This window comes from Microtus ochrogaster, chromosome 2 (assembly GCF_000317375.1).
Source record: "Microtus ochrogaster isolate Prairie Vole_2 chromosome 2, MicOch1.0, whole genome shotgun sequence".
NCBI classification, from domain to species: domain Eukaryota; kingdom Metazoa; phylum Chordata; class Mammalia; order Rodentia; family Cricetidae; genus Microtus; species Microtus ochrogaster.
In genome coordinates, this window is record NC_022010.1 from 17,403,699 (window position 1) to 17,421,211 (window position 17,513).

At 42.8% G+C, this 17,513-nt stretch overlaps 1 protein-coding gene across 6 annotated transcripts in view; it reads right to left on the reverse strand.

Moving 5' to 3' along the window:
• Positions 1–17,513, reverse strand: part of Golga3 (golgin A3) — a 56,769-nt gene that overhangs the window by 38,721 nt on the left and 535 nt on the right. Inside the window, exons 1-3 of one of the 6 annotated variants that reach the window (XM_026784401.1) lie at positions 9,136–9,322; positions 4,148–4,463; positions 1,658–1,930 (exon numbers count right to left, since the gene is read on the reverse strand). In XM_026784401.1, the coding sequence (XP_026640202.1) occupies positions 1,658–1,930; positions 4,148–4,283 (409 nt within the window). In that variant the 5' untranslated portion in view covers positions 4,284–4,463; positions 9,136–9,322. Of the gene's footprint in view, positions 1–1,657; positions 1,931–4,147; positions 4,464–8,739; positions 9,002–9,039; positions 9,323–17,513 lie in introns of those variants that run through there. The other 5 variants (XM_013349686.2, XM_005344502.3, XM_013349695.2 and 2 more) reach the window with 5 other exon arrangements.

Below are 17,513 nucleotides of genomic sequence, written 5' to 3' on the forward strand. Positions count from 1 at the left end.
AGAAAGAAAGAAAGAAAGAAAGAAAGAAAGAAAGAAAGAAAGAAAGAAAGAAAGAAAGAAAGAAAGAAAGAAAGAAGCAGTGGCGGCGGCTAGCCTGGGAACACAGACCTCATCTGCAAAACTAACAGAAATGGATCAGTTTCAGTACTTGGGAGTCAGAGGCAGGTAGATCTCTGTGAGTTTGAGACCAGTTTGATCTTCATATATACTTCTAGGGCTACATAGTGAAACCCTATCTCAAAAATAAAACAACACAACAACAAAAGAGCAAAAGTGTATGCAAGCCTGTAATCCCAGTAGATAAGAGACTGAGGCTGGAGAATCACAAACTCTATGATGGTCCTGCCTATACAAATTCAAGAATATCCTGGGATACAAAGCAAGACTCTCAGAAAAAAACAAAAACAAAACAAATAAACAAAAAACCACAACAACAAAAAATAGACCACCCTACCAAACAACAGCAACACACACACACAAAAGAAAAAAAAAAGAAAGGTAAGAAAGAAAAAAGAAAGAAGAGTGTCTATATGGGGGGAAGTGTCTTCACCAGTTACTGGCAATATGACTATGTGGGATAAAACTAAAGGCCTGCTTGACCTACAGAGAAGCAATCATAATGGCCCAAGGACATGAGCACCAAGATTCTAGCTGTTACAATGTCCATTATGGCCAAGGATTAGAATATATCAGGAAACCCAAGTGATGGTGATAGTCCATGCCTTTAATCCCAGCATTCTGGGACATATGGATCTCTGAGTTCTGAGGCCAGCCTGGTCTACAGAGCAAGTTCCAAGAGAGCCAGGGCTACATAGAGAAACCCTGTCTCAAAAATCAACCAAAGAGTGGAAAGTAAAAGAAATACATTAGGTAACAGGGCGCTGCCAACACAAGTCATGGGGGAGCCATAAGATAAAACCAAGTGTTTTAATCTTATAAAATTATTTAAACAACAGAATCCTACTTTAAAATTATCTTTTAAAAAGTATTTATTTTTAGGTGTGTGTGTGTGTGTGTGTGATTCTGAGTGCAAATAACCACAGGTGTGACAAGAAGGCATGAGACCCTCTGGGGCTGGGGTTACTGAGCTGCTTGATGTGGATGCTGGGAACCAAATCTGGGTACTCTGTAAGAGCAGTAAATGCTCTTAATTGCTGAGCCATTTCTCTAGCCCCTAAGACTCCTTTTGTTTAATTATAGGGGTTTGCTAAGTTGATGGACTGGCCTCCAGTTTCAATGCTCCTGCCTTTGCTTCTCACAAGCAGCTAATTACAGCCATATACAGTTCGTTTTTAAAGACAATGATGAAAACTCTGGGTATGTTTATATAAATATGCAAAAGATCTTGTGAGAATCTGGTTTGCCAACTTAAAAGGAAGCCCCTTCCTGTTGGTTGGCCACCCATGAAGAACGACATGTGAGGTGTCTTTGTCAGGGAGTCTGACACGTTGCTAGTACTGAATGGAAGAAAAGTTCCAACATCCAGATGTACTTGACTCTTTAAAGGGAAGCTACATAATTAAGATCATCCCTTTGCCTCCCCTTTGGGTACTAAGATAAGACAGGACTGTTCACACAAGAGCAGCCAGGCACTGATTCCAAGTAGAAGATGCTGACAGCAAGGGGAGGGAAGAGTCCAGTGGGAATGGATGCTTACACAGTTGCGTTTCTTGCATGGGAAGACTGAGTCTGAGAGACTGCAAAGCTTCTTTTCTAACACTGCCCTCAGCACTAGTTCCCTGAGACATCCTTAGGTTGTCATGGAAACCATCCACACCTGCAGAGGCATCAGGTACCACTGGGCTTGCTGTGGGATCAAGAGACAATGGAGGGTCTGGGAACTGCCCATTCTGAGAGAGGGCCTCCTGGCTGGATCTATCTGGACTTCCTCCTTCCCTAAAAACGCTGTTGTTTACCTCAACATTGGCATCTGGAAAGAAAGAAAAAGAGTGTTAGGCAGTATTTGAAAAAGCTTAGGTCATTTCCAGACACACAGCTATATGTAAGTCCCATGAGCACAGCATATCTACATCTTCTAAGTCTGTTTTCTCTGACTCTCAGGAAATAGGCCCCATACCTGTCTTGGGGCAAAGTCTCAGGTCCTCACCTGTTTACCTCACCCTCCGGACTGTGGTATTTAATTCATGTTTCCTTCCCACTTAAATAAGAAAAAAAATTAAAAACCTTTAAAAGTCTATGTTTTAAGAGTGTGTGGGAGGGGGACGGAGGATTAAAAGAAGTCTGAGAAGTTTTCAATCGCCTGCAGGTGTGAGCAGGACTAATCAGAGCCCACGCTCACATTTTCATGGACTGCTTTCAAAGTAAGTTCAGAATATGTTCCTCTCCAAAGAGGTAGATAATCAAATCAGAGTGATTCTGCAAAAGTGAATAGAATCCAAACTTTGTTTTGGCTTGATGAATAAGAGTTAGGTATTATAAAAACTCTACTCACAGCCAGGTGTGGCTGTTCATGCCTATAATCCCAGCACTTGGGAAGTACAAGCAGGAAGGTCAAGAGTTCATGATCATCCTTAACTATTTAGCAAGTCTGAGGAAAGTCTGGTCTCCAAGAGACCATACCTCAAAAACACTAAAAATTTTAAAACCTAGGTTTGCCTAAACCCAGGCTCAACCACTGTCATTACTGTACAAAGAACTAAAACACAGTTCTTCCTCAAAAGATGAAGACTTCTCAATTTAGACTTTCTTCTGCCTTCTCCTGGTGGGTAAACCATTTATCAGTAAGGAGGGAGGGAGGGTTTATCCTAAGGAATTCCCAGGCAGAGTGACTTAAGATTTCACAGGCACTAATACCAATGGGTACCAAGATATATCCAGAGAGCATGCAGGAATATCAGTCCTCCCCTTTTTTTGCTCAAGCCAAGTAAAAACAGGGTTGTTACTTACAAATAAAAGGTCCTGCTACTCACTGACATGCATCCTTGAAAAAGAAAGCCACAAGTAGGAGGTAGAGCACAGAAATCCTTAATGCCCAAGACCTGTTTGCTGTAGGACACAGATGGCCCCACACTGTCGGCTTTACTAAAGGCCACCCTTTGCTAAAGGGTGCAGGGATTCTGGCTCTACACTGTCACCCTTCATGAGAGGGTGCAGGGATTCTGCATTTCTGATACAAGTTAAAGTGGCTGATACCACTTTCTGATGTGTAGATTGCTAAACAAAATAAGTTTTGAGCAACATATTACACCTTAAACAAAATATAAAAGCAACAAGATCCAATATGTATGAAGACTTTGTTTCCAAATATAAGTTTAAATATATACATCATGATGAACAGAAGACAAAAAAAGGCTATATCCACTTATCAGATGTTCACTAGGCAGTAGGGATTGAATCAGGGCTTCACATATGTCAGGGAAGCACCCTACCACTGAGCTATATTCCAGCATTTTTGACACATTATATAGATCACTTCTTTTAACCCTCACAACTACCCTATGTATAGGTTCCATGAATCTTCCTGCACGGTAGATTTAAGTGGTTACATACATCACTTCTTTTAACATTCACAACTACCCTATGCATATGTACCATGATTCTTCCCGAAAGGTAGAGCTAAGATGTGATTCCATCATTATCTCGGGCATGAATACCAGTATCTGCCTCACCCACTGCATGTTAACTTCTTGAACATCATTTTATAAGACCTACAGTGCAATTTCTGTCAGAACTAGTACTTAGTAATCTATTTTTTTAAGGTGTATATTACATTGCTAGTTCCTGACTGCATGGGGTATGGGAATCACCTGATGTACAAACAATCCATCAGCTAACAGAGAAACCATGCCTCAGGAATCCTAGACCACTAATCAGTTCCAGTTATTAAAACTTTGGTACCCAATCAACCAGGAAGGTATAATTTCAAGTACTAACAATAATTCACCAGTTGAGATCCACAGAAGCCTTCAGGAAGCAGCTTGGCTGCTGAACATGGTACATATCTATGTGGCTCCTATTCTGTTGACTAGAGACTATGCTTGATCTAAAGTCAGCGCCAAATGAAAATATCTGTAATATGACTAAAACACTCTGACAGAATGAAAAGTTCATGTCCCCCTGCAAGTCACCAGCTGAACACATCTTCTTGAAAATGAAATGCAGGGTATAGAATGACCTGTTGACTTACACTGAGCTTTGGTTGGTTGGTCAGGCAGTAGTGACAGTGAGCCCAACGTCTCCAGTGAGGCTTCAGGGCAAGATGATATATCACTGCTGGAATTGTCTTCCCAGAGGCCATACTGTTTAGCTGATGCACCATCCATGGTCAGCACAGCCCAGGCTAAGACTCTGAGGAGCTAGATATGAGTCTGGATTAAGTTTGGTTTCTGCCATCAGCAACAACCCAGACCTTCTAGGAAGGATCTTACTCTATTTTCCGTTTTCAGCGTAAGGTTTAATGTCTCACAAATGGCTTGAAGTCAAACCAAGTAATACCATGATTCCTAATAAGAGGAAGAAAAAAAACCATTATGAAACATAATTTGTTAGATTTCAAGTAACAGTTACAAGATTCCCAACTTGTATAGAAAACACAGATTTCTACACCACAAACAATCCTTGAGCACCTACATCATCCTAGGTTTTGAGGGCAAAATATTAAACCAGCCACACCTTAGCCCTTTGCTAAGGAACTGAGTGTCTCTCCTGGTCCCAGTTACAGAAGTTCTACTATGAATAATTTTCCAAGATTTTTAAAAAGAACTTGTTATCTGTTAAAAGTTGAATATGTGCTGAGAAACTAAACTTTAAATCTTATTTAAGCTTAATCTGAATTTAAATAACTATTTGTGACCAGCAGCTTATAAACCAGACAGACTTAGCTGCTCATAAAACACCTGGAATGACCATGCCCGAGGCCAAAGTTCCTACTAGGCAATTCCACTGCTGTAAACTATGCAACTCAGATCTAGAGGAGTGAAAATTAAAGAAGCAGTTGCCAAAGGATGAGATAATAGTATAGTATGCTAGATGGGGAGATCAGGAAGGGAGAGCCAAGAACACACAAAAAGAGCTGACTTAGAAAGTGGGCAGAGAGGGATCTTACAGCAGATGATCATCTACCTTTTCCTATTAGGAGGATCAGTAGTCTTCTGACTCACTATGGCAGACTAAGTTTAGGAAAATATAATTTCACCTTGAATGGCAATTAGTTATCAACTCTGAAGTGTGCTGATGATACTACTAACTCGTTTCCTTATCAAAAAGTAAGATTTAAATATGAGCTTCCAGGCATACTCTGTAGGAATGTTGGCATCTACATTCTTCAGAATAAGTTCTGTATTATTCTTTCTGTGCTATGCTTAACATGTTTCATGGCAAAATAATCTACATCCCGAGCTTACAAATTATGCTGAAACCAAGTGTGGTGGCATATGCCCTTGCACTCAGGAAGTAGTCAGGTTGATCTCGGAGTTTGAAGTCAATCTAGTTTACACAGTGAGTTTCAACAAGTCTGGGCTACAAAGTTGTCTCAAAACCCAACCAAACAAAAACAAAATTCACACTGAGAAATTATAGTTAAGAAGCCTCACTAAAAAGCTGTGATGCTGACTCAACGGTAGGGCTAGCATACTGACACTTGCCACTGCAGACACATGTCCTCTGATTCCATCTGTTCTCTGTGACTGATGACCACCTGTGAATGAAGGAACTCACCAATGATACGGTCACCTCAGCCTATTAACATAGCAAATGACTAGTATAGGTCTAGAAATATAACAAATACCAAAAGGAGGACAGCTAAGAAGTCCCAGAAATAATATGCTCAGAGGCTAAGAGTGAGACTGTCCATAAAGACAAACATTAGCCATGAATATTCAAGTTCCACTGATGATGTTAATTTGATGGCAGATGTATCAAGTTGTCACAAGCTAGGGACTATCACATATTTCCCTCTTTATTCCCCTTACTCTGATTTTGTGCTAAGCAAGACACATGATTCCTAAGCAGCCCTTCCTCTTTTCAGACATGGAATGGTACAGCCCTCCAGAACAGAGGACCCCCAACTACAACTGACTCTGGTTAGCTCACTTAGATGGCTCCTGTTCAAAATCAGCTACCACAAGTGAATCTACAGACAAAATTTCTGGACCGTGCTAGGAGTTGGGCTTCTGACAGCAGTCCTGCTCGAAGGGCAATAAACTGACATTTACTGTACACCTTCAGTCTCCTTTGAATTTTGATGAGCACGACTCAGTCATACAGGGTCTCATTACCTCAGACTGCTGACAAGGGCAAGTCTCTGGGTATCAAAGATGAAGATAAGACAGCTGGGGTGGGGGTGGGAAGAGGCACAAAAAAGCTGGTTTTAGTAATACACACTACATTTGTGTGTGTGTGTGTGGTTTTTTTTTTAAGCAATAAGTTCATTCTCATTATAGTTACCCTTTTGTTTTTCATTTGTTTGGTCAATTTGGTTCTTTTTGTGCATATATATGTGCACACCTTCAGATGCCATTCATCTTGTTTTTTGAGACAGTATCTTGCACTGACCTGGAGTTTCAATACTGGCTGACCAGTGAGCCCCAGGGATCTGCCTGTTTCCATCTCCCCAGTGTTGGAGTTATAAGTATACATTACCATACCTGCTTTCTTGCATGGGCTTTGGCAAAGCATCAAAATCAAGTCCTCATGCTGGTATAGCAAGCACTTTACTGAGTGTGCTATCTTAGCTAGCTTGATTTGTTTGGTTTTGGTTTGGGATTTTTTTTTCCTTTTTTTAGACAAAGGCTCAATATACAGGCCAGGATAGTCTCCAGCTCATGTAGATCCTCCTGATTCTACCTTTTGAATGGTAGGATTACAGTCCTGTAGAACTTCATTTAGTTTATGGTTTCATTTTTAACCACTTGCATTCCCATTTCTAGATGGTAGAACAAGGCTATCACCAAGGAATACCTAACTTTAGCAGTTCACCTAGATCCACTCTGAGAGACTACAATCTCAGATGCAAAAGGTTTTCGAGTTTTCCCCAGCAGAATCCATGAACTTGATCCATAAAAATAGCTTCCCTATTACTGAGGTTATCATCAAATAGACATGAAGCATAGCCAAAGATAAAAGAGGACTTCCCAAAGACGTCTGGTTGATGACACATTATCGAATAATAACAAATAGCATCTGTATAAGTAAAAACCAAAATTTTAGCCTCAGGTACAGCAAGGACATAAATGATAGAACTTGAGTTAAACGTGTTCACCTCGAATCCTGACTGTTCCTCCATTTGGCTTTAAAAACTTGGTAGGTAGATTTCTGAGCTACTCTAAGCTTATTATTTTCTCATTAACAAAAACTCTAAGAAAATGAATACAAAATTTTGCTAGGATGGACTATAGTAAGATAAAGAATCTGTTCGTGCCTTGAATAAACGGGTGCAATCATTTCTTTTTTTCAACAGCTGTTCAAAATGGATAGTAAACGTCAGACTGAAGTCATATTCTCAGTTGAGAAAATAACACTGTTTAAAGCCGGTGGCTAAAAACCAGCTACCTTTAAATCTCAATAACATCAGGTGACTTGTATTTCCTCTGCTTTTTTTCTTTTCTGAAGAGCAGAAAGGAGATAGGATATTCCCCCAGATTGTGTCTGTGTTATGTGTCCACAGGCATAGGTGTGTGGAGGACGGAGGACAACATACGAGAGTGGATTCTTTCTTTCCACCATGGGGCTTCCATAGAACTCATGTTATCAGACTCTAGGATCCTTAACCACTGAGCCATCTTGACAATATGCTTTTAGATTTTGAAACAGAATTTTACTATGTAGGGTGGGCCTCAAGCTGGTGGAAGTCTTCCTGTCTTGGCTTCACAAGAACTGGTATTTCAGACATGTGCAACTACACCCATTTTTTTTTCCTTTTCTTTCTATTCAAGGTACACTGGCTGAGAGTTACTAAAGGATTATAAAAGCAAAGGCCATGATGCATCTATACATGGTTTACAATGTCCCACTGATAATAAAATACAAGCTTCTTAGCCTAAATTAGAGATCACTTTTGTTTCTGCTTATGTCTGTACCCCGCACATGCTGTGCCTTTGTTCATTACCTGGCTATATTACGTACCCAGAAGTACAACTGACGCTCCATAAGATCACTAGATTTTTTTATTTGTTTGTTTTTGATAGGGGTTTCTCTGCAAACAGAGCCCTGCCTGTCCTGGAATTCGTTTTGAAGACCAAGCTTGCCTCAAAATCACAGAAATCCGCCTGCCTCTGCTTCCTGAGTGCTGGAATTAAAGGTGTGCGCCACCATGCTCAGTTGGATGGTTACACTTCTTGGTCACTCTTTTGAGACATTACTCTCAACAATTTTGCACAGAAGCTTCTTGTCATGGAGGCCTGCCTTGGGTCCAAAGTCACCTCTTCTGCATGCCTGACAAAGCTAATCTTTTCAGTTTCCTTTCAACAACTGTTCTGAGTTGTCAGTATACCTTCAACATAAAGTAGTGAGAACAGAAACCACAAAACTACTGTATTCTGGGGATCTGTTGCAAACTGGGCCTGTCTTTCCATAGACATTCAGAAAGTGCTATGGAAAGCTGGGAAACTATTCACTATGCTCTCTCTCTAGTTACTGGTTCAACTGTCCATGTTCAGCAGCACCGTGAAACATCTCTGAGCACCAGAACCAAAATAAGTCCCCCACTGATTGAACCGACTTGCCACCATGTCACTTTCGTCATCAACTGCAAAAGGAGCAGACTTCAAAATAAAAACTGACCCAAGCAGCAATAGCACAACGCTCTCAGGGCCGACCGCATCCCATCAGGTGCAGAGGGAGTACCTGCGTTCACCAAGCCAGTACTGACACGAGATGAGAGGCAGGCTTCCAGTCTGACAGAGTAGAAGGAAAAGCTGACAAGAGCTGGCCGCCGCTGACCCCAAGTCTGCGTGACCCTCCCCGAACACTGCATTTGCCTTGCCGGCGCATGCCTCTCTGGAAGCGGCGTTGCTCGGCCAGTCCCACCGTCCACTACCCCAAGGCCCCGACCCTCCTCAGTACTAGCCCCACAACCCTCACCATCAGTGACCCAGCCCGGCAGCTCCGGTAGGACGTGGCCGTGTGAGGGGCGGGGCGCAACAGGGCACCAGTCTCAGGCAACCCCCCGGAAACAACCTGTCCGCGCGGCTTTCGTTCCGGAAGAGAGGTCTGCGGCCAGTAGCCACCTTCTAACTGTGGTCGGTATGGCTCTTGATCCGGACAGAACTGGGGCAGACTTCAGAAAGTGACTTTAAATTTTTGTGGGCTTTCCCCTCAGAGAAACAACTTGCAGCCTACAGGACCAACTCAGACACACACACAAAAAATTGAGCTTCCGGCGGCAGTGGCGCAACCCGGACTCGCCAAGCTCCCGCCCCTCACAGTCTTCTGATTGGTGGATAGGATGACCCACGTGATCACGCGCCCTAGGGCGTGGCTTTCCCGCTCGAAACCGCCTCCGAGGTGGTACAGGCGTTTCCAAGTGCTTGGATTCCTGTGTGTTTTGCCAGCTTTGTCAACACCACTGCAATCCTAGCATAAGGAAGTCTGAGGCAGAGTATCACAAGCTCAAGGCCTGGCTGGACTATTCAGTTCATTTTACCTTAAAAACGTCTGGAATGCAGTTCAATAGTGGAACTCTTGTATTCAATCTCTAGCATGTCAAGAGATTGGGAGAAGAGAAGCAACAATACAGATCTGTTATACTATATATTAAACTAATGGCACAGCCACGTGGAAAAAATACTAAATATAACCCTTTTTTTTTCGTGCTGTAGTCTGTCGTGAACCTTGAACGTTTCAAGCAATTTCCCCACCTCCAAGGTACATTCCCAACCCCCCCCCCAAAAAATTACCATAGCTTTATTAAAGTAAAATTGACATGCTATAAAGTTTGCCCGTGTACAATTTGATCATTGTTTAAGTAAATTTGCAGCTGTGCACCCATTTCTATAATCCAATTTTAGAGCACTTTCCTGGAAGTGGCTTTCATGCCCGACTTTCAACCCCTGGTCACTACTATGTTGTTTCTGAGTGTGCTTGCTTGTACACTACATATAAACAGGATTCATATACGATGTCGCTTTGAGTACTTTTCAAAATTTATCCATGTTGTACATGATTAAGTGCTTCAATTTTATTGCTGAATAATTCTATTTTCTGGATATTTCTCTTTTGTTTCTGTACTTATCAGTTGATGAGCAAATTTGGGTACACTGAGCAACACCCTGTTCTGCATGCAAAGGGTCTTGAGGTGGACAAAAGGACTTAACAGGGTTCTAGATTTATATGTCCATGGAAGGGAGGGCAAAACTTCAGAAACCAATACCTGGTATGAGCAGGAATTAGAGTGGGAGGAGCTGCCACTTACAAAGGCAAACTGTTTATTCTGTACCTACTGAGGACTGCTGTGTGCCAATGGCATTGCTAGATGATCTAAAGTCCCTGCTATCAAGAAACTTACTCCAGGGTGGGAAACAGTCAACATACATACAGGACAGGAGATGATGTCAGAGATGGGTAGGTGGACAGGTATTTTGCAATTGTATGAATTGTTTAGAAAGGACCTCTCTGGGTTGGTAAATGGCTCAGCAGGTAAAGGTACCTGCAGCACAAGACTGGCAACCTAAAACCCATATAAAGGTGGACAGAGAGAATCAACTCCACAAGTTGGTCTCTAATCTCCACATATGCACCATGGCACACTCACACATGTATACATATCATACACTCACACACAAAGTTTTTAAATATATATTTTTTTTGAGTTTTCAAGACAGGGTTTCTCTGTGGCTTTGGAGCCTGTCTTAGAACTAGCTCTTGTAGATCAGGCTGGCCTTGAACTCACAGAGATCCGCCTGCCTCTGCCTTCTGAATGCTGGGATTAAGTGGTGCCGCCACAACTGTCTGGCTTAAATATAATATTTAAAGACCTCTCTTGTCAATCTGAGCTAGTACCTAAATAAAACATACCTGGGGAAAGTTGCTTCAGAATTCCAACATGTTCCCAGGTTCCTGTGAGGAAGCTCGCCCAGAACTACACTTGCCGGAGCGGGGAGAAAGCGTGTGAAGATCTAAGAGAGTGTTAAATAGGAGCAGCATGGGGAAGGAAAGTCTATGAGGCTATAGGATGTTTGAATAGGGCATGCAGCAGTGGGAAGCAGAAGTTTCAGAGATGGCAAAGGTTACAGTAATCAGGGTAGGCAGTTGCCCAGGCACAAACTCCGGCTATGGGAACAATACTCAATCTTGTCACATGGAATGTAGTTGCTCTGTCAGAAAGGGAGATGAAGGATGATGCCTGGTTTTGACCCAAGTCACATTTTGTATTTTCTGGAATGATAAAGACCATGAAGGTAAGCCTTCATGGCATGTGTGGGTGACAGCATCTACTCTGGAGTTTTCTGCCTAAGAAATTCCGAGATATTAGAAAGACAAGTACTATACCATCCACTCGCAGACATAAGGATGTACATACCCAAGGGAACTTAGAGAGCATGGAATGCACTAGAGTAGGAAGTATTTAAGTCCAAGTGTTTATTCCCTTTGGTTTTAATATAACTTATGTAGTTCTATGCTATATGACATTTAAACTTGTGTCTGTGTTTACTGGTATTAGCTTTCAGAAGGTAGCTCTGCTATAAATAACCTGAGCTTCATACATGTAGCTAACTATGTCTGGTGAGTCTGGCTTCCCCCACTTTGTGGGCTGCTGTGGGATAATGTTCTTGTATACTGTAAAGATTCATTACTCATACTGGTTTAATAAAATACTGACTGGCCAGAAGCCAGACAGGAAGTATAGGCAGGGCAACCAGACTAAGGGAATCCTGGAAAAAGGAAAGGTAAAGAGTCAATCACCAGCCAGACACAGAGGAAGCAAGATGAGAATGCCTTACTGAGAAAAGCCATGTGGCTAAGTATAGACAAGAATCATGGGTTAATTTAAGTTGCAAGAGTTAGTTAATAATAAGCCTGAGCTAATAGGTCAAATAGTTTATAATTAATATAGGCCTCTGTGTGTTTCTTTGGGACTGAATAGCTGCAGGACTGGGCAGGACAGAAACTTCTATTTACAAATGGCGCTCAAACGTTTGGCAAGAATTTCCACAAAAAGCCTAAGAAAGCTTTAAGAAAAAAGTATTCTAGGCAGACAAGAACAGAGTCAAACACAGCCTGTTGGTAACTGTCTTTACTCTGGTAGGCTTGGTTTGCTGGTGCCAAGCAGAGACACAGCTCCTTTAAGAGAGGTTTTTCTGACTCAGCATTAGTAGCAAAACTTGTAGTTCTTTTAAGAGGCTCTACCACCAAACACTTAAATGGTGTTTATGAGCAAGCAGCCAGAGGCAGGTTTCTTGATGGTGGTATGTGTTAGGGTTCAGGCATTATGCTAGTTTGCTCTGTCATCTGGCAAAATGTACCCAGGCAGGTGCAAAGATCCCTTTAAGAGACATGTTCCACCCACCCCCAATCTCTCTTTCCCACTGCTCTTCTGAAGGGGCAGACAAGATTTTTCCTGCTTCTTCTCTTTTCACACATTCTCTCTCCCTTCCATCTTTTTTACCCTCAGCTCAATAAACTCTACACTCAAATAGACACTGCATGGTATATTTGTCTCCTGCCCATGATCCTCACCTGCCATGGGACCAATGAGGGTCCCACTCACGCCATATTTGCAACAACATGGACCTTGAAACTCTACAGAACTGTGGTAATAAACATGACTCCTGCCAGAACCTCCTCCATGAAGCTAGACTCTCAGAAAGCTAAGGAATGGGGCAGAGCCAGCTGCCAAAGCTGCAATTTTAATCCTAGCTATGGTGTTTAGCATATTAAAGACCTATGTGCTTAGAAAAAGATAAAGCTATACAGCATAAACAAATTCAGAAGAAAAAAGTTCTAAATGGTTTACAGTGTGTTTAAAAATATATGTAGGCGCCAGGCGGTGGTGGCGCACGCCTTTAATCCCAGCACTCGGGAGGCAGAGGCAGGCGGATCTCTGTGAGTTCGAGACCAGCCTGGTCTACAAGAGCTAGTTCCAGGACAGGCTCCAAAACCACAGAAAAACCCTGTCTCGAAAAAAAAAAAACCAAAAAAAAATATATGTAGGCTTGGGAGAGAAAAGAAAAAGAATAGAGCAAAGAAAAAGTACATAGAAAGTCCTTTAAAAAAAGAAATAGAGTAGTCAGATGTGGCTGCTCACACCTTTAATCCCAGCACTTGGGAGGCAGAGGCAGGAGGATTTCTGGGATTTCAAGGTCAACCTGGTCTACAGAGTGAGTTCCAGGACAGTCCAAGATACACAGAAAAACCCTGTCTCAAAAACAACAACAACAACAACAACAAAAAGCCAGGTAAAGATGGAAAAATATATAGAGACTCTGGATACTGTATGTTACTGTGTTGTCTTTACATTGTTTGACTGCTGAGGAAAGAGATACAGCTGCTAAAAGACATTTAATTATAAATGCTGCTGGATTAATCCAACCTATATATTTTGAAATGCCTTAAATGCCTTATCAAAAGATATGTTATTTGGAGAAGAAGTTTTGTTTTCATTTCTACAGGAAATGAGAGGCTGTGGATTCATTCTGGATTAAGAAAAATAAGGTTTGGGTTCACCTTCTTATTTAGCTTCTCTAGGATCGCGAAATATAGGGTCAATGTCCTATATTTATGGCTAAAAACCAATTATGAGTGAGTACATCCCATGTTCATCTTTTTGGGTCTGGGATACCTCACTCAGGTAGTGTTTTCTATTTCCATCCATTTGCATGCAAAATTCAAGAAGTCATTTTTTTTATCGCTGAGTAGTACTCTAATAAGTATATATTCCACCCTTTCTTCATCCATTCTTCCAAACATATAGTTATCCTCCTGGATATTGGAAGTAGACAAGATTGCTGGGCAAAAATTGGGAACTGGGGGGTGGGTTGGGATGGGGGCAAGGGGAGATGGGGAGAGACAATTGAGAAGGGGACGATGGGGAGAACTTGGGGGAATGGGATTATTGGGATAATGAAAGGATGGATATGGGAGCAGGGAAGTATATATCTTAATTAAGGGAGTCATTTTAGGGTTGGCAAGAGTCTTGACTCTAGAGGGGTTCCCAGGCGTCCAGAGAGATGTCCCCAACTAGATCCTTGGGTAGCTGAGGACAGAGAGCCTGAAATGGCCTGATCCTATAGCCATACTAATGAATATCTTGCATATCACCATAGAACCTTCATCTGGCAATGGATGGAGATAGAGACAGAGACCCACATTGGAGCAGTGGACTGAGCTCCCAAGGTCCAAATGAGGAACAGAAGGAGGAAGAACATGAACAAGGAAGTCAAGACCGCGAGGGGGGCACCCACCCACTGAGACAGTGGGGCTGATCTACTGGGAGCTCACCAAGGCCAGCTGGACTGGGACTGAAAAAGCATGAGATAAAACTGGACTCTCTGAATATGGTGGACAATGAGGGCTGCTGAGAAGCCAAGCACAATGGCACTGGGTTTTGATCCTACTGCATGTACTGGCTTTGTGGGAGCCTAGCCTGTTTGGATGCTTCTTTTCCTAGACCTGGATGGAGGGGGGAGGACCTTGGACTGCCCACAGGGCAGGGAACCCTGACTGCTCTTCAGACTGGAGAGGGAGGGGAAGGGAATGGAGTGTGGGGAGTGGGGGGAGGGGGAGGGAAAAGGGAGGCGGGAGGAGACAGAAATTTTTAATAAAAAAATAAAATAAAAATAAGGTTTGATCAAGGACAACATCCTGAAAAATCCGGGCAGATGGCCCAGATGATCCAATGTTAAGAGCACCCCTGTTACAGATTCCTCTGAGTTCTACATCTAGAACAACCTCCAGACTGCTGGTTGAAATGACCCAACCTCACAGAATACTCTGGTCAGGACTTGACCATAAACCTACATTTTCTTTGGGTCCCCATAAGATTCCCAGCATCCCCAATCAGCAGGAAGTAGCCTAGAAAACTATACCCACATTCCCTGAAAATGGATTATGGATGTTTGTCTTTGCTTAGTGTGTTGGCTATAAGTTGTTATTGATAATGGTCAGGAAAAAATGAAAACAAAGGAGATTAGATTCAGGGTTTTTGTTTTGAAAAGAAAAAAGGGATCTCTGTGAGTTCGAGACCAGCCTGGTCTACAAGAGCTAGTTCCAGGACAGGCTCCAAAACCACAGAGAAACCCTGTCTTGAAAAACCAAAAAAAAAAAAAAAATAATAATAATAAAAATAAAAAAAAGAAAAAAAAGAAAAGAAAAAAGAAAAAAGGGGAAATGCTGTGGGATAATGCTTTTGTATGCTGTAATGATTTATCACTCATACTGGTTTAATAAAAAAATTGGCCAGTAGCCAGACAGGAAGCATAGGTGGGGCAACCAGACTAGGAGAATTCTGGGAAGAGGAAAGGAAGAGAGTCAGTCACCAGTGTAAGCATTACAGCTTGAATGACAAGGAATTCTGGCAGTCAGGAGTCAAGAAATACTAGGTGCTACAGCTGGGATGGAATAGTATTCTGACAGTCAGGGGCTGGGAATACTGAATGTTATAGCACAGGTAGAAGAGTATTCCGGCAGTCGGGAGCCAGGGAATAGCACAGGTCACAGTAAGTATAGCAGTTTACAGCCCTGCTCTAGGGAAAGACTTCCCCAGTGTTAAGAGCTCTGTTCCAGCAGGAGAGGGCTTCCCCAGGGAAGTTGTTACCCCACTCTGCTAGGGGAAGGTTTCCCCAGCTAAAGTTCCCTTCTGCTCCTCCCCAGCTAAAGTGTTAAAGCCTTGCTTCCTGCACTCCTTAGCAAAGTTGTAACAACTCATCACTGGTAGGGGAAAGCTTCCCCAGAGAAAGAGTTACAGCCCCACTCCATCTCTACTCCAGCGAAAGAAAGTCTTCAACTTTGATCAACTCCTCCCCTGAGAAGCCAGCTGGGAAAACCTTCCCCTAGCAGGGCTGTTACACAAAACTTCCCTGGGGAAGCCCTCTCTTGATGAAGCAGAGCTGTTACACTGGGGAAACCTTTCCTTAGAGCAAGGGCTGTATGCTGCTACAATTACATGTGCTATTCCCAGGCTCCCCAACTACTAGAACATTCTTCTACCCAAGCTGTAACACTCATTCCCTGGCTCCCCAATGCAAGAATACGCTTCCATCTGAGCTGTAACACTCAGTATTCCCTGGTTCCCAACTGTCAGAATATTCTTCCAACCGAACTGAAACACTCAATATTCCCTGGTTCCCAACTGCCAGAATATTCTTTCACTCGAGCTGTAGCACCTAGTGTTCCTTGGCTCCTGATTGTCAGAATCCCTTTCCATCTGAGCTGCAATGCTTATACTGAGTCTGTGGGCCGAGCCTTACTATAGCAATGTAAGGCAACCCTTTCTCACCATTCTCTTAGGTTGCCAGACCAACGCAGGGTAGGCTGTCATCAGGGTCTCCTCAACTGGCAGAAACCCACATTGGCCTGCATCTCTGGTTTAGTTGTCTTTGAAGCAAAAGCCAGTTCAGAGTTGGGAGGCCTGCTGGAATCCTGGTCTGACCTTCCCTCACTCCACTCCCACCCTACAGTAATCACGATTAAATCTGAGGATATTAAATCAGTCCTTTGTAATTGGGACTAGGGGCTCATTGTTTTAAACCAACTTTCTCTGTTGTAATTGGGATCCTGGTCCAATGAAGTTTCCCTGGGGTCATCCTTTAGCACTCCTAAGACCCTCTTCTGGTTTGAACTTGGAACGCTTTAGGGCAGGAAGGGTTCCTTCTGATAGCAAAGGAAAAGGTACAGCAGTTGACAAGGCAGGGAAGTAGGTCAAGCTGACCATAACTTCAGACAGGGTTACAAAGAGTGCCACTTGCTGCACCAGGAAGCAGACAGTGGCCATCTGCAGGCCCCTGCTCTGGGTATATTCAAGAGATACAGAGAAAACAGTCAGTGGAAATCCTGTAAGGAAGCCTGCATACCCTATGGGGGTGAAAGGTTGCAAGATAACAGCAGGGATTTTGGGGAGTGGAATGATTCAACTTCATTATTAACCTGATTGAATCTGAGGTCATCTAGGAGACACAACTCTGGATGTATCTATTAGGTTGTTTACAGAAAGGTTTAACTCAGGACAGGAGACCAGTGCTGAGTGTAGGCTGCACCGTCCCACGGGCTGGGTTCTCAAAAACAAAATGCAAAGAGAAAGCTGAGAATCAACAATCATTCCTCTGCTTCCTGACTGCAGATTCAATATGACAAGCTGCTTCCCACTCCCACCAACATGCCTTTCCCACAACAATGGACTATACCTTCAAACTGACAGCCAAAATAAGCCCTTCCTTATTTCACACAGCAACAAGAAAAGTAACTAATACAGGAGCTATGGGGAGTCTAGAGAAAGGAAGTTCATATGATCATAAAGACACTGCCTGAAGCTGGGTGGTGGTGGCGCACGCCTTTAATCCCAGCACTTGGGAGGCAGAGGCAGGCGGATCTCTGTGAGTTCGAGACCAGCCTGGTCTACAAGA